The 25,262-nt window shown below is 41.8% G+C and overlaps 1 protein-coding gene across 1 annotated transcript in view; it reads right to left on the reverse strand.

The window, feature by feature from the left end:
• ACAD11 (acyl-CoA dehydrogenase family member 11) overlaps positions 1 to 25,262 on the reverse strand; it is a 1,831,981-nt gene that overhangs the window by 1,603,327 nt on the left and 203,392 nt on the right. The window contains exon 4 of the mRNA XM_044061525.1: positions 8,745 to 8,906. Within this exon, the coding sequence (XP_043917460.1) occupies positions 8,745 to 8,906 (162 nt within the window). The remainder of the gene's footprint in view (positions 1 to 8,744; positions 8,907 to 25,262) is intronic.

Consider the following 25,262-nt stretch of genomic DNA (forward strand, 5'->3'; position numbering starts at 1 on the left):
GCAGGATCCGACTGTTTTGTTGGGTCAGCAATTGAGAGATTTGAGGCAATATCCATGCTGGGCCTTGAGACAAGCTCTTCAGAATAGGGCACCAGTGCTGGCGTGGCCAGTCTGGTGCAATCAGTATCATGTTTGGCTTCTCTTGTCTGTCCTTTAGAAGTACCCTGGGAAGAAGAGGCAAAGGGGGAAAGCATATACTGTTAGATTTTTCCATCTGAAGGATAGGGCGTCCACTTTCCATGCTTGTTTGTGATATATCCTTGTGCAAAATTTTTGCAATTGGCAGTTGTGAGGGGAGGCAAATAGATCTATGTCTGGGCGTCCCCATTTCCTTGTTATCATGTTGAAGACTTGTGGATCCAGCTTCCATTCATGGGGATCCATGAGGTTTCTGCTTAGTTCGTCTGCCAGAGTATTTGTTTTTCCTGGCAGGAATTGTGCTTGCAGGTGAACTTGAAAAGCCAAAGCCGTGTCCCATAAGGTCATTGCTTGTCTGCAAAGGGGGTAGGAATGTGTACCTCCCTGTTTGTTTATGTACCACATGACTGTAGTGATGTCTGTCTTTATCAGTAGTTGTCCTGGATGAAGCAGGTCCTTGAAGGCTGTCAGGGCATTTTGAACAGCTAGCATCTCTTTTTGACTGATGTGAAGATGCATTTGGTTTGCAGGCCACGTGCCCTGAATGCATTTTCCTGCCATATGTGCCCTCCAGGCATAGTCGGATGCATCCGTTGCCAGTGTCTGTCTGGCTGTGGGTAACCTGAATGGCAGACCCTTGTTGTGGTGAGAGGCTTTTGCCCACCATCGAAACTCCTGTTGCAGGCAGGGAATGAGTGCAATTACTGTCTCCAGGCTGTGGCAATGTTGAGTCCAAACACTTTTTAGATACCATTGTAGTTTCCTCATATGCAGTTTGGCATATGGAATTAGTAGGATGCAGGATGCCATGAAACCCAAGGCCTGCAGGATTTTCCTTGCAGATAAGTGGGCTTTTGTTGCCAATGTCTTGAAGTAAGTAGTCAGATGCTTTTGTTTGTCTGGCGTGAGATAAGCAATCTGGGTAGTTGTGTTTAAGCTTGCACCCAGGAATATTATCTCTTGAGAGGGCACTAGTTTTGATTTATTTTCGTTTACTGTGTACCCTAGGCCAATTAGTAATCTCTTTACAAACGCCAGATGCTTTAGAAGAATGTCTTTGTTCTCTGCTTGAATTAGGCAGTCGTCCAAGTAGGGATATATTCGAATTCCTCTTTGTCTGCAAAACGCAATTACTGGTGCCAGGCATTTTGTGAAGACCATGGGTGCAGTAGATAAGCCAAGGGGCAGTGCAGAGAATTGGTAATGCATTGAGCCAGTTATGAATCTAAGGTATCTTCTGCAAGATTGTCTGATTGGGACATGCAGGTATGCCTCTTTTAGGTCCAAGGTTACAAGCCAAGCCTTGTTGCCCAGCATGGGCAGTAGCTGCTGTAGAGTTGACATCTTGAATTTTGGAACTTCCAGAAATGTGTTTAGTATAGACAGGTCCAGTATTGGTCTCCAGGTTTTGTACTTTCTGGGTACTAGAAAGAGTCTGGAGTAAAATCCTTGCCCCTGTTCTTGTTGCGGTACTTGCTGAATGGCCCTCATGTCCATGAGGGCTGTAATTTGTTTTTGTGCCTCTGCCCATTGATTGTGTGGCAGGTCTGGCATACCTTTTGACCTTGGTAGAGTGTGGAAATGGAAATGGAACCTGTAGCCTTGGGACACTATGTTCAGTACCCATTTGTCTTGGGTAATCCTATGCCAATTTGAAGAGAAAAGTGCTAGTTTTCCCCCCAAGGGGGCTGCCAATAGAGAAGTGCTTGGATTTGGTAGAGGAAAGTCATTGGGACTGTTTCCTGTAAGGTTGTGTTTTGTCTTCTCCGCTCTTTTAGGTCTGTATGAACCTTGGGGCTGACCTCTGCCTCTGGGACGCCTGTATCTAACTCTTTGTGGTCTGTCTGACACTGGAAAGGACCAATTTTTTTGAAGGCCAGTTTCTGCTAAATCTGGGTGGTTGTACCTGTAGGAAATCCTTGACTGTCTGCATGGATTTTGCTTTATCCTCCATTTTTTTCAATACTACTTCTGCTTTAGTACCAAACAAAGTATCATGCTGTAATGGTGCATCTAATAATTTTGCTTTAACATGATCAGGCAGATTTTGTTCCTTTAACCAAGCATGCCTTCTAATCACAGAACCTGAAACAGCAACCCTGCAGGAGGCCTCTAGTGAATCATAACCACATTGCAAAGTGTGCTTTCCTACTTGTTCAGCTGCATGCAATAAATCCTGTAATTCTTTGTTTTCTGAACATTCAGTATTTGTCAGCATTTTCTGTTTAAGCTGTGACATTAAATATTGCTGATATTTAAGCATATGAAACTGACAATTTAAGGCCCTTATAGCCAGGGTAGCAGAAGTGTAGACTTTTTTCCCCCATCTGTCCGGAGCCCTTGAATCCCTATCAGAGGGGACAAGGTTTTTTGCAGTGGAAGCTTTAACCCCCTTGGGGCCTTGAGATATAATTTCTGGATCAGCAGTGGGGTTTTTATACAGGAATTTATGAGAATCAGGAACCCTGTAATATCTGTCTGGCTTAGCAGGGGGGGACAGAGTCAGGGGACAGGCTGGACTCAGTGAATACATCGTCCACAATGTCTAACACAGGTGGAATAGCTAGGGGGTCTGTGCTGCGGAAGAAGCAGAAAATCTCTGAGCCTTTTCTTAGATTAAGAATAATCTTGGCTCTCCCAGTGGAAATGTTCTCTCATGGTGTGTAAGGTTTCCCCAAAAGAATAATCCGCAGGAGGAGAAGCTGAAGGAATGGATTCTTCAGCATCAGAATCCTCATAGGGGAGCATGGAGTAATCTTGTTCAGAAGAGGAATCAGAAGAAATGGAAACCTGATCAGAAGAATCATACTCTGTCTCTTGCCTAGGCCTCTTATCAGGAGGGGGGTGGGTACCCCTGATTAAAGTAATTAGGGCTTCGGCCATTTTGAGCATTTGTTTCTTAGGCATGGTGGTCTGAGAAGGAGAATGCTGTACTTGTTTCTTTGTCTTTAATGATGCTTTAGTCTTTGAAGCTGAGGATGGCTTAATGTATAGCTGTGTAGGTCTGAAAACACCCTCAGAAGCCGATGCCTGCTCAGCGGCAACGGATTCATCTGAGGGATTGATTTCCAAGGTTCCAATACCTTGAGTATCCAGAGGCCCAGTCAGCTCCACGTGGGAGTTGGAAGCGGCCTGTGGCTCTGAGGTAGCGGGCGACAGGGGCTGCGAAAGTGCCTCACTGAGAACCGGTGAACCGGCGACTGTCCTAGAAGAGTCTTTGTCGCCGGTTTTGGACCTCGGATGCCTAACCTTTTCCTTGTCCTTGCGTTTTTTGTAAACTGCGGTCGTCGGCTGATCCGACAGTATTATATAGTTAAATCTTCGGCCAAAGTAATGGAAAGCAAAATCAAACCGATGCTTGAAAGTGCGTTGGTTAAATCTAGCACAATACTGACAACTAGCAACGTTGTGATCAGGGCCTAGGCAAGGAATACAGTAAGAGTGAAAATCCTTATGAGGTATTTGCTTTCCACAAGAAATACAATTGTTAACTTTTTCTGACATTGGTCTGGAGTAAGAAAAAAAGTTTCCCCAACGGGGTACTTAGCTTTAATGAAGACTTCGGATCTGAAATTCTGATTTGAAAATCTCAGGAGTCGGCCGACCGGCACTTGTGAACTGCTTATGCTTCGGGCACCGCACGGCAAGAAAGACTGAAGAAAATGGCTTCGGCTGCTTCGTTTATACCCCTGGCGCACTGACGTCAGGGAAGAGGCGACAGCAGCCGACACCGAACCTAGACTTTGGAATCGGGCCAACTATGGGTAGCCTGCCAGCAGGATAACCCAACAGTAATGACTGCAACAGTGAAACACGATGAACATCTGTGTAATCCTACATGGAAATTTGAAATTGCTGCAAGCTGAACTTTAAGGGTAGATGTGCTTGCTCCTTTGTTAAACAATTCCGCCAGAAATTCAAGGCCTGCATATGTAGGAGCTGTAAAGGGTTCTATGTGATTTTTTCTCCACCCAAAAAACAAATCTTTTCCACTTGCTTTTTACAATTGCCTAGTAGAAGGTTTATGGGACAATAAGAGAATAGAAAGGACCGAGGAAGAGAGCATAGGCTGCCTAGCCATCAACGGAACCGTTTAAAACATGTGGTCAGTCTGAGGTTGGAAAGGTCTGGATGAATCCATCCTGTAGGACTGGACAAAAAGTCTGGAGTTGGATCCAGAATCCAAAGTGGAACTAGTAGGTGAGGCCATAGGAAGGTGAACCACATTTGTCAAGGCCAGTAAAGTGCAATGAGGATTACTCTTCTCTTCAATCTGATTGCCTTCTGTAAGAATCTGGGGATCAAGGGAGTTGAGGATAGGAATATAACAGACCAGGAGGAGCCAACTGTGCAGAAGAGCACCCCTCGATGAGTCCACTGCTGGAGGGATTAGGGCAAAGAAGCTGCAGCATTTGTTCATTATGGGAGATGCAAAAAGATCTCAGCAAGACTGACCCCACTGACGAAAAATCATTTTCACCACTTTGTGGTTGAGGGACTGCTCGTGAAGTAATAGAATGAACCTGCTGAGCCTGTCTGCTATCAGACTGGACTTCTCCAAAACGTGCATTGCTACCAGAAAGCAACTGGAGGCTATCACACACTGCCACACTCTGAGAGCTTCTCGACACAGGGGATAAGGTTTGGTTTCTCCTTGCTTGTTGACATACCAAATTACAGAAGTATTGTCTGTTTGAATTGCAATTGTTCCGAGAGGCAGAGAGTTTTGGAATGGTTGCAACAACAAAAGCACCACTCATCTTCAGAACATTGATATGCAGGTTGGCCTCTATGGAGGAGTATGTGCCTTAGACTGTCTTCTCCAGATAATGCCCCCCCCCCCCATCCAATCTGAGAAGTGTCTATAGTCAATGTGGCCTTGGGCTGAGGAGGTATAAATGGGTGAACTTGTTGGGGCATGCACGACTTTGTCCACCATGAGAGCTAATTTTTGCATATATGAATCACTCATATTTGTAGACATAGGATGAGTGAAAAAGGACCATTTGGTTTGTAGCATCCATTGTAAAACTCTCATGCGATACTTCGCTAGGGGTATTAAAATTATGGCTGCTGCCATCGAGCCTAGAGTCTGCAGGACTTTTTTGGCCAATATCTTCGTACTGCAAATGATTTTCCTGACTTGGCTTCTGATGTTCTGTATTCACATAAATGGGATGGATGCAAGCATGGATTGAGTGTTGAAGATTGCGCCTATGAATTTCACTTTCTCGGTGGGCTGCAAGTGTGATCTGTCAAGATTCACTGTGATCCCTAGAGTTAAGCAAGTTTCTAGTACCTGGTCTCTTGCTTGTATCAACTTGATGCCTGGCTGGGGAGGTGATGAGCCAGTCGTCCAAATATAGGAACACCCAGATTCCCTGCAACATTAGATGGGCTGCTACCACAGCATGCATTTGGTAAACACTGTGGGGGCTGTGGCAAGGTCAAAGGGCAGTGCCATGAACTGGTAGTGACTGGCTCCCACTTGGAAGCGCAAGTACCTCCTGGACCATCTGTTCATCTTTATGTAATAATATGCATCCTGGAGGTCTAATTAGCACATCCGGTCATCCTTCCCTAAAAACGGTAGAATGGACTGTACTTTGACCATCTGAAACTTGGTGTGCATGCCAGACTTGTTTAACATGCTGAAATCTAAAATTGGTCTCCAGTCCCCTTGTCTTTTTTGGAACCAAAAAGAACCTTGAGCAAGTTCTGGATCCTATCTGGTCTGGTGGGAACTCTGGGATGACTCTTTTTGTGAGCAACTGCTGAACTTGCTGAGTTGCTGGCTCCCTTTGATTGGGTGGAAAATCAGGAAGTTTTGTTATTTACAGAGGCGGAAGGAAAAAGGGTATGGTATAACCACTGATAATAATTCTCTGCAATCCAGTATCTTTTGTTATACCTAGCCAGGCTGTTTGATGCAGGGAAAAGAAACCCCCGACTGCCTCCAGTGGAAGACAACCAGGCCTCCTTTTCAGGAGCACTGATAGGGTCCATCAAAGAAAGTATCTCTGGACCCTGTATTCTGCAGCCTCCTCTGCCACGATGGCATGTTCTGTTGTAATCATTTCCCCCTTTGCCTCTGGGAGAACCAGTTACACATGTGTCTGGAAAAGGTCCTTGGGATTTATTGAGCCACATTTTGTGGCCCCCACACTGATTCCTATAAAAGGTTCATTGGGGGGGGGGGGGGGGGTCAAAAATGTACTCCAATGGAAGACAAGGTCTTTCCATCTTTTTCACAGCTGGAGAGGGTTTCCTTTGCAGTGGGACTGAAAAGCAAAGATTCATCAAATGGAACGTTAACAAAGGATGACTTACAAAGCTCCACAAAGTCATACAAGTGCATCCAGGCTTGTCTCTTCATGGATAAGCATGAACCCGCTGCCTGTGAGGCGCCTTCCATTGCGTTGGCAATAAGCCTCTTGGGCAAGTTCGCAACCGATTGCAAGGTAGTCAACTGAGGCACCAAAGAACTCTGGGCCTCCTCCATAGTGACTCTTACTTAAAGAACTTTCCAGCCTATTAGCAAGTCCTTTTGCAGTCTCGTGAAGTGGGCTAGGTAATTCAGCAAATGTATGGCAAATGTCACTGAAGCATATACCCACTTCCCCAGTCTTTCCATCACCCACGACTCTATATTAGGGGGGATGAATGGACAAACTTTCTTCAGTGAGTTTGTTTTTAGTGGCCGCAGTCACAACCATGGCATCAACTAGTACATCCTTACTCCAATACTACCTTTCTACTGGAGGTGCCATAATTTATCTGGTCTCTTGGAGATGGGTTCAGTTGAATCAGGTTCCTTCCATGCCTTCCAACAAATGAAATCCACCAATTCATCGGGAGGTAGGGACACCCAGGAGGTAGGCAGACCAGTCCTAAAAGCTTCCAGCTATACCGACTTCTCAGGTGATGGATTGTAGGCAGACCAACCACCCTTCTGTTTCAGGAGCTTGAGGATGTCTGCAAAGGAGATGTCTTCAAGTGGTGATTTAGGAGACCCTTCATCAAAGTCAGTATTAGTGGTGAGGGATTCCTCAGGTGAGTCCAGATGTTTCCTCTTCCACCATCTCCTCCTAGGGACTTCCTCAGTGGGGCGATGTGAGGAATTATCAGAAGAACTAGGGATCCCAGACTGGGTATACTGGAAGCTCTGGGCCAGCTGTCCCCCAAGGCATAAAATGGTGAGGATCATGTGACAAGGTGAGCTGGGTGGTGGCAAATGAGATCTGCGGTGAGACAACAACCAGAGCACTGTAGGTAGGGAAGAGCTTGAGAGTTTTAGGCTTCCATGAGCTGTAGTAACGTCAGAGTCAGATGCAAGGTTGGATTTGACTCCCATATGTTGAGGATGAATGAAAATTGACAACATCTGATGCAAAAGTTATGTACACACATATATATATATATATATATATATATATATATATATATATATATGTGTGTGGGTGTGTGTATGTGTATGTATATATACATACACACACATATATATATATATATATATATATATATATATATATATATATATTAGTCCCACTAGGCTAATATCGTCTTTTCAGGGGAGACTTAAGGTGGTACTGTTACTACTAGGGGGAAATTTGGCCAGGGCTGCTGGAAACTTCCCTACTCTTTTCAATAGGTGCCCACAGCCTTCTGCACCAAAGGCAAATATGCGCCACTGACATTGCTAACATATACAAACACGCACATACAGAATACAGAAACACATTAGATTATTATTTAAAGCAACACATAAGGATTTAGCTACAAGCAGATTAATATGTACAAGAGGAGGTACTAGAATAACGAACTTATGATTTTGTTTTGTATGAGGTGTAATCTTTGTGTGAGCAGTAAAGGAGAGTGATGGGTTCAGTGTCGGTCCAAGGTATTTCTTCTCTTATATACTGGGAATGGAGTTGTCTTTGTTGTCATTTGACAGAAGAGAGGGGTTGGAGCCACTTTCCAAGTAGTTCCAATGACAATTACATTGTTTTTCTTGGGAATAATTAAGAGTTTATTATCATGAGACCATATACAGAGGTATGTAAAACTGTGTTGTAATTGAGCCTATTGGTCAATAAGAATATCACTGGCATATATGCCAACACTGAAATTGGAAGTTCAAGTGTAAGATCACTAAAGTGAGACAGAGAAGAATGGGGGGGCCTAATACTAAGCCTTGGGGGGTTACAATGTTATATGTTGCAATGCCAGAGAATGGACTATTGTGGTAAATTTTAAAAGTCCTATCCTTCAGCTAGCTTTGCAACCAAGTTTATTGTATTATCCCCAAAGTTTAGTTTTTGTAATTTGGTAAGCACATTGTATATTAAAACATTATAAACAGAAAGGGACCCCCTACTGTACACACTGGGTCTTTATCTATGATAGTTTAATCTGAATGCCTAGCATGTGCATTTATTACCAACATATATACTACAGTGAGTCCATTTCCCAAAAGGTTTTGCATCCTCCCACTTCATTAACATTCATTGGCTAACTACTGGTTCTTGTGAACTCAAGAGCTGCTGTCATAAAAACTGTTAAACATAAAAACATTAAGAGGAAGTTGCATATCTGCAGCCTTTTACCTGTCTTTTGCAGTAACCTCCACCTTTACCAAAGCCTTCTAATCCCAAAGCTTTCCAGTTGTACGTATGAAGTTTGACCAGAGTCTCTACTGCAGCGACATACAAAGCAGTGCGTTCTGCTGCACTAACTTCAGGCAATGTGATATCTCTGAAGATACGACCCTACAAAGACACAGTTACACATTAGGTACATAGACAGAACAGCAAAACCAAACAATCACAAAGGTGATAACAATTATGATACGTTTCTAAAATAAAAAATGAAAACGAGATACACCTACTTAAGCAACTGTAAACTGCACTCCAAGTTAAAAGCAATTTCTAACCATAGCATAGTGAAAAAGAAACAAGACAGTTAAAGCATCAACAGACATACTTCAAAGACAATAAAGAGAGAAATGTAGTTAGGAATTTTACCAAATGGCTTTGTAATCTAGCCATCACCCTTATGGTTAACAGAGACTTGAGCCTACATTTCTCCTAATGTTCAAAGAATTTTTTATAGCATCTTAAAAAAAATCATTGTCCAATTATAACTCATACTCCACCCAAGCACTAATTGTCTGATGTTATAAACAGATTGGGTTACTGTAACATTATTTATTATAGTGGTGCAGGGGTGAAGCCATGCCAATTGTAAATGGTGCTGAAAGATGTAGACATATGGCAAATATTATTAGATTAAGTCATGCATCCTCAGTCTTCAAAGACAGACAGTATTTCCCTGAGACATGAAACACTCACGTTGTTCATCATACTCCATTACTAGGTTATCTGCGAACTGCACTCCTATTTATATGGCCAGCCTCTTTACAATCATTATCCCCCTCCACATCCTCATAGTAAGGTAAAGAAAAATCATCAGGTGAACATGCATAAGAGGTCTGTAAACTAGTCATCTGTAATTTGTTTTATACATTTTTGATAAAAGCATTATCAACTGATGCATTTAAGAGAAAACTGACAACTTATTTATTTAACAATAGTCTTTGCAATTATAAAATCAAAGAAGGTACAAAGCAATTTGGCCAGTGGTCATTTATGCCTTGTCTTTACCCACCCTTTGGGTCCCTACCTCCATTTTCAAGAAGTGACAGACCAGCTATGCCAGGGATGAATTTATGAATACCAATCAGGGCATCAAACACCTTTTTTTAAGGAAAAAAGAAAGTGTGCCACATTGCTTGTTTGGGGTAAAGTTTGTTCCAGAGGAAGGGTAGGCATTGCATAACAGATCTGTACCTCCATGGTAATTTCTTTATTTGCTAAATGAGGTTCAGATCTCTGGCCCTAGTGTTTGTGGGACTGTTGGATTTGTGGAGATATAAGAGGTCCTGCTCTACTGGATCTCTGTTGGCCTACAAAGCAAAGCACAGAGCATTCCTAAGGAATCTACATGACACAGAATACTAAGACAGGGCTTCCAGCCTCTCCAGGTTACTCAGATAATTTAAGCCTGTGATCTTCTTAGTCAGACACCTCTGCGGTCTTTCCAGTTGCTTGATGTGTCCAGTAAGATGCATCTCAAAAGGGGAATTTTATTCAATGATAGGTCTAATTAATGCAGAATATACAGGGACTGTGACTTCTTTGAATCTAAACGAAATACCTTTGGAAATCAGCTGTACCAGCTAGAAGGATTTCCTAAGCACTGTTGTAACATGAGGGTGAAGGGAGTGGAAATTATCTATCCATGTTCCTAGGTCTCTCACAACACTTTCATTTTGAAGTGGGTTTTGTTTATAGTATATGCTGGAATGAGGGGTTGCTTACCGAATGTGACAATATTGCAATTTTTACCATTTAGTTTTACTCCATTTTTTATGCACTAGTTATTTACATGCATAAGTTCAAGAAGAAGGCTATGCACATCAGAGGAGGAACTGGGGATTACATCCATTTAACAGTCATCTGTATACTTCCATCCATATATATTCCAACTTGTTTCCAATCCATAGATTCCCATTTGTAATCTGGTGATCTGTAAAGAAGATGCCAAACATTAGAGGTCCCAGCAAAGATTTCTGAGGAACTCCCCTTGTCACCCTTATGCTTTGAGGATGCACCAGCCACCCACCCAATGTGGGTTCTGTTCCTCAGCCACCTGGCTATCCCGCTAACTACACAGATATTTAGTTTGTTAAGCATGTTGGCATGTGCTATGCTATCAAATGCTATAGTGAGTTTAAGGTATGCTATGACAACAGCATGATTACTATTCACAGCTGTGTTACCCTCCCAAAGTTTATCAGATTCATTAGACAAGATCTACCCTTAAAGCCAAAATGCTGGAGGTCAAATCCTACAAGAGTAGGTCAGTTGTGATACATTCCATGACCTTGCAGATGAGATCTATTAGGCTACTGGGTCTGTAAATTATGGGATCTGTGCTAGGGCCATCATTTTGAAGTAGCATCATAACAGCTGTGAGCAATACTTTTAGGGACAAGACCAGTGGCTAGGTTCAGGTTACATAGCTGTAGGTCCACTAGTACATCTTTTGTGCTGTTCACTAGGCAGCCTATATATATTATTAGGTCCCATACAGGATGTATTTTTAGTTTTCGAAAGTACCTTTAGCAAATGTTCTTTGCCTATAATGGTAAAGTCTGAGATCCTCTAGGATGTGTGGGTTTGGCATAGTTGTCGAAAGGCTGAAAATTTGCACTGAACTTGTTTGCTGGCATGTTAGCAATATCTACTGGATCCATGTTGGTAGTGCCATTTTAAATAAGTTCTAAGTAATGCTGGGTGTTACTTCTTCATTTCCTGTTATAACTAAAGCTATAACTAAACAAGGCTGTATCTATAGTTTCTGATGATAATTTGAATTCATAGGATGCCTTCATTTTCCTGATGCAGTTTTACAGTTCCTTCAATAACTTCTTAAAATTAACCTTGACTTGGGGGTCTTTTCTCTTGCTGTACATATTAAGAAGCTTTTTTCTTTTGTTGTATTTTCTCTTTATACATGTGGACCATCAGGCTGGATTCCTCTTGAATTTCCAGTTTGGTATGGAACTGGCAAGAACTCCCAGGCTAATGCATTTGTCCAAGTGAGTATACAATTTGTGTGCATAGCTTCTTGCTGTAAAAGCATCCTGGGGTAAACTAGTTATACTTGAATTTTGAGACTACATCATAGAATCTGAAGTCCTTGAATATCGTGATATTTGCACCTGGCACTTTTGGAATTTTGATGGAAAAGGTTACTAGTCTGTGAATGGATTTAACTTTGAAGTGAATATCAGGGGGATAGTACATGTAGATGTCATATATGCAAGGAAAAATAAAAAAAATATTTAATCTTCTAGTGGCTTGTTTTTTTTTTTTTTTTTTTTGATGAAATGGTTCAAGGAAATCTTGCTCGTGAAATTAATTTTGGGCAAATCCTACTTTTCTGGTACAGGTAACCTAGCTTATCATCGGGTAGTTAAAAGTCTCCCAGGATGATGGCATTCCTGTTAACTATATGTTCATCCAGTATATTTAGAAATCTAATGTGTTTTTCTTAGGGCACAAAATGGTTCCTGTATCATGATAAGATATGATAGTTGGTCCTATTTAGTGCGAGTTGGATCTCAATCAATTCTGTTTGTGGGTCTCTAGGAATCTGCATCATGGTAATGTGGTTTTAACACTCCACTGCACTTTCCATTGAGTGTACAGGTGTGGAAAGCAACATATTCTGATATAGATAAGAGTGCTTTCTGCACTTTTAAACCACATTTCTAATAACTGTAATGATATGAGGTAGTGCCATATTTGCCAGAGAAAGCAGGGTAGTGCATATGTAACATATGCTAGCATAGCTAGCTGGAGTTTTGTAAAGAATTTTATGTCACTTGACTATCACACTGATTTGTACAGGTGCTTGTGTTAAAAATGTATTTGTAAAGATGCTTGTGTTAAAAATGCATCAACAGTGGGTGCTGCTGTACAGAAAAGACATACATGTATGTCAGAGTCCATACCTCTCAACTGCCCCCGATTTTCAGGGACATCCCTGATTTTGACTGAAACTTTAGCTCTGTCCCTCCACCTAAAAGTGGTGACTTTTGGAGAAAAGGTGATGAATTACACTTAATAAATAAATAATGACAATAATTACAGTTACAGATTTCTGTAACTTTAGAAAATGTATGCTCACTTAAATTTCTGTTATTTTGCCAATGCCTGAAGATAATAATACTAATATATGAAAAGTGTCCCTGATTGTCCCCGATTGGTTGAGAGCTGTGTGTTAGACAGTATTATTACAACTGATTACATGTATATGTTTTAACAGAGAATTCTGGAAAGAAAGAGGTTATTCTCAGTTCAGCTAATTCTGAAAAATAGGTTGAAAATTAAATGTGTTGGTTTACACTGTAAAGGTTTTATCTTACAGGTCTGATTGCAGCCACAGACAAAAATGTCTGGGAAAATCAGGACTAAGAATCTTACTGTATTATCCTTAGGGGTGAACTAATTGCTACCCTGGAAGGGTGCAAGTTTTTGAAATTGTTTTAGATGTTTCAGATGTTGCAAGAGATCTTATCAAAGCGCTGGGTGTGTATTTTACCAGAGTCAGGTGACCAAATGTAATGTCATTCTATAACCAGCACTGAAATGATTCTTTAGATATAAGTGAGAGATATGACAGAAATCTCACAGCAGCACTTTGTCTTCTGAAACTTGACAGGAAACATCTCTCACAGATATCTCACACAACCTCAAACCTCTTCTTGCCTTGCTGTAGTAAGCAACTCAACACACTTCATCTTGCCTTGCTTTAGTAAGTAACCACAGAACAGTAATTCTTTAGTCAGTCAGGAAACGTATAGTGAGATTAGTTAAGTATTGTTTTTCTGCTTCTGTGTGAATCTAGCCAACTATGTTATTTTTTATATCCGTGACTGAAACTCTAGTGTTTATTGTACCTAGATATTCAGTATTCTAATGTTTTCTATTTTATTACTTACTATTAAATATTTCTATACTTTTCATTGTGGCTGGTCTTTTAGAGAATACTTTTAACATCTTAAGAGTACTTAGGCTTATTTTAGTGACACTGTGGCCGCTCCTGAAAACCATGCTGCATTGGTCAAACTCTACCATTTGTATTAGTATTAATTTTACTCAATATAATTGGGTACCCTTGTAAGAGCCTTGGAGTAGCTGACTGGTGGCAGCGTAATTATCTTACAGTCTAGGCAGAGGTGGCGCAGCTAGTAAATCTATGCCAGCCTTTCCCAGGTGTGTGTGTGTGTGTGTGTGTGTGTAAAAACCAGATATCCAAGTGTGTGTGTCAGATACTTGGAACAGGAACAGAGAGCTCCAAAGTGGTCAGTGTCAAGTCCTGCTTGGGGCCTGGAGAGACAGAGTCCGACCCCAGGTCTGGAGTGTGCTCCTCTGTGTGCTCTTAAGGGAAACTGTGCTTGATGCAGAGAGCTGCATCTGAAAATACTGTGTGTATCCATACTGTGTGTATCCATTTTTGTTCCTAGGAGCTGTCCCTCACCAGTGCCATTGGTGAGGATTGAGGAACCATCATAACAACACACACACAATGTGCTCCAAATACAGGATAGCCTCTACTGCAAGCATTTTTTCTTTTGTACTCCTGGCACTGTGCAGAGTCACCTTGATGTGGTCTGTTGCTTGATTTTTGTTTAAGTTGGGAAATCCATTAGCTGAACTCTTCCTAAAAAGGCAATACGGGGACAGCAAGGGCTTTAGGCAGTATGCAGAAGCCTTGGAATGGCACATACAGGTCATGCTTGGCAAAGCAAGTATGACTGTCTAGCATTTCCTCCTATGCTGACACATACTAAATCCACTAAGAACAACACTAACTCTAAAACCAGTTTTTGAAACCAATCATATTTTCCTTTTACTTTGATATCATTTGTGGAGAAGGAAATATTCCACTGAATACTAGAGTCCCTGCATTTGTGACACGCATGGTGAGATGTGTCATGTCTTTCAGCATATCCAGCGGGGTCTTGTGCACCAGGTTACTTACCCACCACATAGACCATTACCATACAATAATCATATTGGCTTATCTTAAGGGTCTTTAGGTCCATTGAGATATCAGAGAGCTCAGCTGCTGAAAGACAACTCACTATATCTCTGTATTTTGTCACTCCTCATAAATGGTGAACTGGTATGTCTGACTTTGGAGCTGCCAGTCACTAGTACACTTTTGTTAGAAGGGTGTTTTGGTACACCAGATTTGGGGTGATTTGCTACCTGGTGACCCTTTACTACGGTTGTGAGGTCAGTGTTGGGTTTATGCCGAGTCCTAGTCTTAATGGGACTTCGAGTCCTAGTCTTAATGGGACTTGGGAGTCTTGATCAAGGACTTTTTTTTACAGCATCAACATATGACAGCTCACTCTGTATTTGGGTAGAGTGCTGTGGTGGTGTACGCTGCTCACAGATTGTGCATGTTAGTGACAGCAAGGCCTCCATTTTGGTTAAGTACTTGCATCTCTCACTTATACACAGTGACCGGAAAACCAATAGTTCACTCTCTGTGAGCATCAGGCGATTTTTACACTGCCTGAGTATACCAAATGCTATAAGGCTGGCAACTGGAGAGGACAAGCTGGCTGATCTTCCATTTTAGTACAAGAATAAAGAGAATTATTTAGGCATTTGGTTTATTTCAGAAACATACTTAAGTATTTAGTAGTTTCACTGATTAAAATAATAAAGCTCCTACATATATGGTACTGTGGCTTTAAGAATTTTTAACAGATTGCTCATAGTAGGATCTAAATATAATCATCAGTATCCTCATCATTATCATCATCATCATCAACCCTCATTTTCCCCATTTTCTACATGGGGTTGGGGTGCTGCATCAAATGTCACCATCTCTCTTGATTCAGTGCCACTCTCATGCCTTCTTCAACAGTCTTGCCTGAATATCACAGGCATTTTCTCACACAATCCATCAGTCTCTTTACTGGATGCCCTAATTTTATCTTGCCTTCTACCCCAGTGCACACTCTGAGTTGCATTCTGGCCACTCTTGTATGCAATCCTGTCACTGTCTCTCTTGTTGAACCATGTGTTGACCATCGTCAAACCACTTGCCAGACAGAAGTCTAGAACAGCCTCGACTTCTTTATTCATGTTGCCCCACCCATGTGAATCCAGGCAGTCCTTGTATCCAGTTCTATCTGCCTGATATAGGTTCATAGGTAAGTACCAGGCTAACTGTTTTTGTGGGCCATTTTAAGCCTAGTCAATTTCCTTTTTTTTGTGCTCAAACTAACCTATTCCATTTGGTTAGAGATTTTATTTAACCATCCCATGGTCAATAATTATGTGTTACACCCAATGAGAATAACTGGGATCACACCACAGGTAATTTGAGGAGACACAGGCATGGGATAAAGCATTTAGGAGCTACCCCTCTCTATTAGTAGTACAGGGGGTAGACTTAGGGTAAATGTTGTTTCCCATCCATAGATCCAAGATGTACTTGAATATGGACAGGGGTAAACTTTGTTTTATGTGGATAGGCAGTCTCCTCTGTGAGATATACCTGTCCCTCCAAACAGTTCTGTTGATGTTGCAGAAAAAGTTTAGATCCCTAGATCAAGTATTTCTGATGCCATTTGACTTGATGTGCAGTAAATCCGTTAATATTGGGTCAGAGGATGCCTTGTATGCCAGACACAGGTCACCGCTTAGCAGTCTGCACGATAAGTGTAGTGACATGGTTCTGAGTTGATCCATGTAGGACATGTTGTTTAGACCTTGTGTCCTTTTAGTAAGGTACCTCTGTTGGCATTCCAGTTGTTGCATGGATCTGGACAAATACATGCCAAAGGAGGCATTATATTCAATGACTGACCTAATGAGGGCTGAATAAAGGGGGGGGGCAATGACCTCCCTAGATCTAGAGACAATTCCTTTGTTTATAAGCTGTAGAAGGACTTTCGTACAATAATGGAAACTGTGCACATAAGTTTCCCAAATCCCAAACAAATGTGTCAACTCTTAAGGATGTATCGTCAGTGTGGTAGTATTTTGGGCTAGATGACTTCCCACAGGATACAATAATGCATTTTCTGGCATTTTGTTTCGGTCCATGATTTTGGTACCAGTTATTTATTTGGGACAAATCTTCCTGGAAAATGGCCAAGTCATTTGAGGATTCAGTGACTGCTCCCAGCTTAATGTTATCTGCAAACTTAGTCATCCAGAGCCCTTTGACATTGGCTTTTACTTCAGAAAAGTAGATGCCAAACAGGAGAGGTCCCAGCAAAGAACCCTTGGGGACTTCACTGGTGACTGATCTATTTGTGGTGGTAACTTCCCCTATTTTGATATCATGCATCCTATCTGTGAGAAAGTTATATGTGTGTTATGAAAATGTGGATTCAGATCCAATCCCTCATCATCAACACCAAATTTTGTACTGTTTTATCTAGTAATTCCTACAACTGCTGCATGAATGCACTCTCTTCCTCTGTATCACAATCCTGCTGTAGGGCATAGACTGAGTTTATGAATACTGCCTCATCCTTACACTGCAGTCTAACTGCCAGGAGTCACTAATTTTGATAACATCCCTCACTGTATTCTGAAGCTTCTGCCTTACCACAATTCCTCCACCATTTCTAGTTTGTCCTCCTCATGTGTAGTAGACTCTGGATATCAAACAAAGTGGTTTTGCTGCTCTACCCTTCTGTTTTGTCTCCTGAATACACAAGATGTCCAACCTCTTTCTTACCATCATATTATCCACTTCATCCTATCAATGACCCTATACTCAGTGCAGCAATCTTTAGTTCTTGTTTGATACATTGACTAGTTTTATATAAAGCTTTTGCTCATCAGAGCTATCTCAGGTAACCCAAGCTGGGCAACTGGACACTGGCCAGCCAGCACCTTATTGACCCAGGGCTGCTGGGCTTTATGGCAGGCACACACTGGCCAAAAGGGGCACACAAACCCCTCTAACCATTAGCATAGGTCCCTGGTTTAAGTTGGAGTAAGCCAATTTCTCAGCTCACTTGTGACCTTGAAATACCCATGCCCATTTTTGGCGACATTAGCCAATGTGACTAAATCACCTAGAGCCAAATTTTACACCACTGACTGACTAGCCCTAAAATGGCATGCAGTCTGTGATCCATGTTCTCCTGTCTAGATGATATTAAACCCCTGAATTTATGCCCAAAGGGGAGACTGTGCTGCTGCTGCCCACAACTACATTCTTAGGAAAGTTTGAAGTAGACCACACAGATGTTTTTGTGAGGTGGGAGGAACCCCACAGAGATGCAGGGAGAACATGCAAACTCCATGCAGAAATTGGCCAGAAGTCAGGATCGAACCTTGTACCTTCTGCATGGGAGGCTAAGACGTTTACTATTATGGTAACTATGTCACCTTAGGATTTACTTAATGCAGTTCCTACATATACTATAATGTGGTTTTAAAAATTATTAATAGATTATTGCAGTTCATAGTAGAATGAAACATAATTTTAAATATATGACAATGGTATACAATAACGTGGCATTAAGAATTTATTCATAGGTATTCCATAGCTGCAGTGTGGACATAAAGAAAGTACAAAATGGTTCCTAATTATCAGCAGACAGTACTTGATACCAGCTTACTTATACAGACAACGTGAAGCTACAACTTTGGGCCGTCACTGAATGTGAGTCTGGCTAGGATTGTTTATAAAGGAATTCAATGTGGAATTGCCTGAATTTATCTGGTAAACTGCTGCACAGTAATGAATGGAGTGGTGCTCAGTGCAGTTTATCCCAGCAGAGAAAACAAAAGAACCAGTAGGAAAACTGTGTAATTGATGGAAATAGTAGAGTTAACCACAGCTTCTACTGGAATATCACTTTGCAAAGCATACCTGACAATAGAGGCATATCTTCTATGCCTCTCTATCCAAATAAGTTCTTGCACAGTACTTAGCAAGATCTAAAAATCTGCTTCAGCACTTCAAACTATCTAATACAAGTATCATTGTTCAATGTGAGTCGAGATACTCTAATCATTAACTTCTGACAATCCCCCCTCTTCCGATGGTAAGGGTGACAACTAGTGAAGAAGAGAAATGAGTTGCAGAATGTGGGCTTCCTACACACATTAGTTTTGAACCCAATGTCAGGTGAACGCATGATAAAAACATTGAAGTAGTTAACACAGTCCTGGTTAGTGCAGTGAGTAAACTTCAAAAATGTATTAGTGTGTTCTACTTGAACCATAAACTCACTGAATTCTGTTTCTGTACCTTGCCTAATAAAAAGTAAGTCATTCAGGTACCCAACGTATCCAATGCACCTTTGAAAGGCTGGTAGTTTAAATAAAATGTCCAGTTTCCATTTAAGTAGAACAGCATTGACAAACGTGGGGGTGCAAGCCACACCCATAGTGACACCAAGTTGTTGTTTGAAGTATTCATCATTAAGTAACAAAAAATTGTTACAAAGAACAATGCCGATGAATTCCTGGATCAGTGATGCTTCCATTTCACTAATATGGCCAAATCTGCTGACCATTTCCACAAACCATCTTAGCCCTTCATCATGGGGAATCACAGAAAACAACTTTGTACATCACTCATGGCAAAAATGTAATCCTGGTTAGCATCTACCTTGCGGAGTTTATCTAAAAGGTCCCAGGAGTCACGCACAATGTGATGAAAGTTGCTAAGTATGTGTTTTAACTTAACATCAATGTATTTTGCCAATGGTTCCATAGCCGAGCCACCATCTGCAACAATAGATCTCATCGGTGGATCATCTATATTGGAGTGGATCTTAGGAATTCCAAAACATTTTGGAATAATGGGGTTCAGGACCCTTAAAAAAATCATACAAGTCCTGTGGCTTGTATTGTCAGGCTCTGGATTGCATTGCATAAGTGGAAATTCCTTAAGATTCCAAGAGCAGGCTAAGTTATTTCTTACACTTATTTCACTGAACTGCACTTCTGAAACACTTATAATTGTGCTATACAGTTGATCTACTATATTTTTGCACTGTTATAAAGCTTTTTTTATTGTTTCACTGCATTTATGTACTGTTTTATACTATTTTAACATTACTTAACTGTAAACTGCCTTTTCATACTGAGAGTTGTATTTTCTGTTTGTGAGTGCCCTGTCCGAGCTTTTCTGTGCATTTTTGTCTGTTACAGTTAAAAGCATTCTCGAGTCTGCTCCTTGATCTGTTTAAAACTTTCATTTAGTGGCTACAGCTAGGAACTGTAATTTTTTTTCTTACCCACCCTCCCTAGTGTTGTGTGTTCTTATACTTGGTGGCTTTGTAGTTGCCCGCCCATAGTGTATATTTGATCTGTGACACTCCTCCCTGTCTAGTGTCATTAGTTCACTCAATCTAATAGAGAACATTTGTGAAGGCCAACCCACTCAGATTCTTAACGTTGAATTAACTTCTGTTCCAACTTTCTCCATTTCCACTTTACTGGAAAAAAAAATTCTAAGCTTGCTTCCCCCCTTTCCTGTGGCAGGTCAGATACGGATTTGCTGTGTCCAGGACTGTTTGTGAGCTCCTAAGCCCCCCCCCCCCACACTTAATTGGAGTTAAACTATTCCTGACGCCATAAAGTCTGTTCTTCAAAATTTCCCTTGCAACTAGCCAGCTATTTAGTTTTAGCACTCATCGGTTTCTTTGATCTCAGCACTTGTTCAAAACTCATTGTAAGCACTAAATAAGCTACAAATTACTACAGCACTCAACTTTCCTCACTTGTCTCGAGGAAAACAGTTTTTAGTATTTAATAAATAAGCACCTATTCAGGCATGTCTAAAGGTCAGCTCCCGGTGTTTTCTCCTGTCTACCTGATGAATCTGGGCATCTTGGGACAATGCAGCAATTGCCTCATGTACACAAACAACCCTCTCCTCCTACCACCCAACACTACGACCTGTGAGAGATGCACTTATACAGCCAAACTGGAAGCAAAGCTCTCTTCATCAAAGACTAGCCTAGACAGTCAAGACGAGAAGGTAAACACTTGCACCGCACCACACTCATCACATAGTCCCTCAAAACCTGCACCACCGAAACACACACACAGAACCACAAAACACACACCTACATTCACGGAGGCTCTCAGTACAAATCTGCCCAAACAACAGAGACCTCCAAAGCAGAAATACAAGCAATCTCCACACCCCAACACAACCCAAAAGACACATAGCCCACATACTCAAGTGTGCCACTCAACTACAGCTCATAAGGCATAACGTACCCAACACTCTAGTCATAGGTGACTCTATAGTCAGGCACACTGATGTTCCATTCACCAGGCTAAACAAGGAAAAGTTACTGTCAGCTGCCTGTCAGGTGCCAGGATCCGCCACATAACGCACGCACTCAGGTCACTCCACAACAAGTATAAATATGACTCTGTCATTGTTCATGTTGGTGTGAATGACCTGAGACGTACCTCCCTGGACTACATGAAAAGAGACCTGGAGGAGCTCTCCGATCTTGTAGCCCAGGCCGGTATGACCCTAGCCCTGAGTAGCATCCTGCCATCACCCACAATGACACCACAGTACAAGGACAAAATGATTGACTAACAATTGGCTAAGCTTCTGGTGTCATTCTAAGGGAATCCAGTATCTGTCTGCCTGGGATGACTTGATCGACAGACCATGCTGCTTTGCCAGAGATGGCCTGCACCTGTCACCCTTGGGATTCCGGATACTGGCAAAGGCTCTTGCCACCCCTATAGTGCCTTTTTTAGGGAAGGTTCAAATGACAAATTCACCACCATAACAGGTACAAGCAAGCAAAATCTGAGGGTAATGCTACTCAATGCTAGAAGTCTAAACCTCAAAATGCACTCACTCGAGGCACTTCTTAAAATGGAGAACATTGACATCTATGCAGTGACAGAGACCTGGTTCAAAGCTCCAGAGAGCACCCCTGCATTACCAGGCTATAATTCATACCACACCTTTCGGCCACCAAACCTGGACCGAAACACTAAAGGTGGAGGCATGTCCATATTCATTAAAGATATTCACACCTCCAAGCTAGTTGCTCATCAGAATGCATCCGAGATTATCCAAGTTCAACTAACTCTGGGCAAAACCGCAATCCAGATTGTAGCTTGCTACAGACCCCCCACCATGCCCCAGGATTCCCACTCCTCTTTTCTTGATACACTGGAAAATATTAATGTACAACCCAACACTCTACTAATGGGTGATTTTAACTACCCTACCATTAACTGGGAAAACTACTCATGTACCAACTCTTTTGCTCAACTCTTTCTGGAAATCATCAATTCCAACGCTTTGGCTCAACTTATCCACACCCCCACCAGGGGCAGCAATATCCTAGACCTGGTCATGACCAACATGGGTGACTGGTGTTCCACATCAGAGGTCAGCTCCTTGTTGGTCAGATCCTACCACAAGCTTATCACCCTAGACATCCACATCCCGCTCCCACCCCCACCCCCCCCCCCCAATTAGGAAAACAACTGCAAAAAATTTCTCCAAAGCCAACTTCACACTTCTTAAGACCGAAGTGGCAAACTTCACGACACCCATGCAGATGGACAATAGAGGTACGACTGCTGAATCCTACACAAATGCACTTTATAAACACTTACACGAGTGCATGGTTTGTGCTATCCCTAACAGAACCAAGATGCTATCCTCCAAAAAAAGGAAGCCAATATGGTGGTCTTCTGCCATAAACAAACTCTACAACAGAAGAAAGAAACTGTTGCAAAAAAGAGTAAAATCCCATGATTGGAGGAACAACCTGGTCAGCCTCAGTAAGAAGCTGAGATCCCTCATAAAATCCTCCAAAGCTACTTATGAAAACAAAATTGCCACCGACTCTAAAGACAACCACAAAGCATTCTATAGCTATGTCAAAAATCTCAATGGCAACACTCAGATCTGCTGTGAGTTGCAGCACAATGACACTAAATATACAGAACCAACTGATATTGCCAACATCCTGGCAGATGGGCCCTATAAGGGGTGAGAGGGGGGTAAAGTTAGCACTGAACCTATCTTTATACCGGAAGAATGCAAAGTTCCTGTAATCAAGGCTGCACAGGTAAAAACTTTACTCTCCAAAGCCAAGAACACAGCATCCATGGGACCCGACAACCTCCCAGGCTGCCTTCTACATGAACTACAGAATGAACTGGCACCCCACCTAAGTACCATGTTCAATCATAGCCTCACCTCAGGCTTTGTGCCCATTGAATGGCGCACCATGACAGTCATCTCACTCCACAAAGGGGGGGCCACAAAAGACCACAGGAACTACCGCCCCATTAGCCTGACAAGCCTGGTCTGCAAGGCCATGGAACGTATCATCATGGAACTCAAACAAAGACATTGGAGATCTCCAAACTCTGGACCCCACACAGTTTGGGTTTGTAAAAGGCAGATCATGTCTCCTAAACCTGATAGACTTCTTTGAAGTAGTCACCAAAGCCATAGATGAGGGTAAGGTGGTTCACACAGCCAATCTAGATCTCGCCAAGGCATTCAACACCATCCCCCACTCTGGAATTATAGATAAACTCACTAAACTAGGTATAAATCCCTATGTCACAAGATGGGTTGCCAAATGGCTTACTGACAGAACCCACACCGTGAAAGTAGCAGACTCCAAATCAGTGACAAGTGGAGTACCACATGGTTCAGTCCTGGGTCCTCTCCTGTTTGGTATCTACTTCTCTGAAGTACAGGCTAACACAGAAGGTCTTTGGCTAACTAAATTCACAGATGACTGCAAACTAGGAGCCATAATTCAAACTTCTAACAATGTGGACATCCTACAAAAGGGCCTCACTGAGACAGATGCCTGGTGTCAAAGACATGGTCTCAAGCTCAATGCCAAAAAGTGCACTGTCATCCCCTTTGGTAAAAACTCATGAACTACCACATAGGCGGTAGTCTCCTGAACACCGAAAGTGTGATAAGAGACCTTGGGACACAGGTGGACAGTAGTCTCTCCTTTGATAATCACATCGCCACAGTGGTCAGGAAATCCTTCTATGTTGCACACCTCATCATAAAAGGTTTCTCATCCAGAAAAAAAGAGGTCATTGTTCCCCTCTCACTCATTAGAACCATTATAGAGTATTTGGTATGTACCTCACAAGACATCTACAACAACTGGAAAGGCCGCAAAAATACCTCACAAAGAGGATTACTGGCCTCAAACAGATGACTTATGCAGACTGTCTCAAAAAAACTCCAGCTTTACTTCATCGCATATCGCCTACTCAGAGGCGATCTCTGCCTAACATACAAAGCTATGTCAAACCCAGAGCTGTTGGACATGCTCCACTTAAAGAAATCCCAATCCCTCCGAGCTACACTCTCTAGGGACCTAAACCTTGTCACCATAATAAACAGAACATGTTGGAGTGATAGATTCCTGTCCCAGACACTTCCCATACTCTGGAACAGACTACCTATCTTTGTCAAACAGAGCTCCTCATTAACACTACTCAAGAAAAATCTTGATGATTGGATGGGGTAATAGGAAATTCACCCCAGGCATCACTTCTGTGGTTCTGCTTGACAGGGGCACAGGAAAATAATTTTCTTGGGTGGCGAAAGTCAGGGTACCTTTTTGGATAGACTTGTATAGGCCCTAGAGCTAATAGCCTAGTACCTACCTATGAACCTATGAGATGTTGTCAAACAGGAATAGCTCATCCAGCACAACTTTGATACCCCGATAGGCAATATTAATCTCATTGACAGATATGGTGGTATATGTATCATTGTCACCAAGGAGATTGCACATTCATCGTGAGTAATCATGTATGTTCATAATCACCAACCCTCCCCCTTTGTCAGGTTTCATACAGCTGACATCTGAGTTGGCTCCATGCCTTGAATAGAGAGATTGTGAAAGGTATGTTGACATTTCTGAGAGAGTAATTTCCTGATCTCCCTTTCACACATTTTCTCAAATATTTTCACAGCAAGGTGTAAAGAGGGGTTAGCAGTGCTTTTCCTCCTGAGACCATAGGTGTTAATGTCAACTCCATTGTTGTCTGCATACAACAACTTTAAATTCAATTTCCTTGAAAATAATTTAAGATCAACAAGTATTTCCTCAATTTAGGCCCTACTCGAAAAAGTTGAAGCCTTTAAGGAATAAAAGGTGGTGTGCTTGTTCAATATTGCTATCCGTAAAGTTGTAAATTTTAAAATCATAAAATGATGTAATATTCACTACTTTAGTGTCAGCGTAAATGCCATCGGTGTAAATGTCATAATCTGGGGGTACCATTTCTAATATCTCTGTTTGCATTTGATGTTGTTTCTGTTGTAGAATTTACGTCTTGTCGAACCTGTCTTGGTACTGAAGTTCTATGACTGTTTCGAATTCTCTCTCTGTTGGTTCGCCAATTTCTCAGACCTTCTTAGGTGAAGTTCCTCTAAAGGGGCATCTGTGTCACCCATACCATCATTATTGTCTCTAAGATCAGAAACATTGTCTTATAGAAAAGAGGGAGCTT

This window comes from Protopterus annectens, chromosome 2.part0 (assembly GCF_019279795.1).
Source record: "Protopterus annectens isolate FY-2018-M chromosome 2.part0, PAN1.0, whole genome shotgun sequence".
NCBI classification, from domain to species: Eukaryota; Metazoa; Chordata; order Ceratodontiformes; family Protopteridae; genus Protopterus; species Protopterus annectens.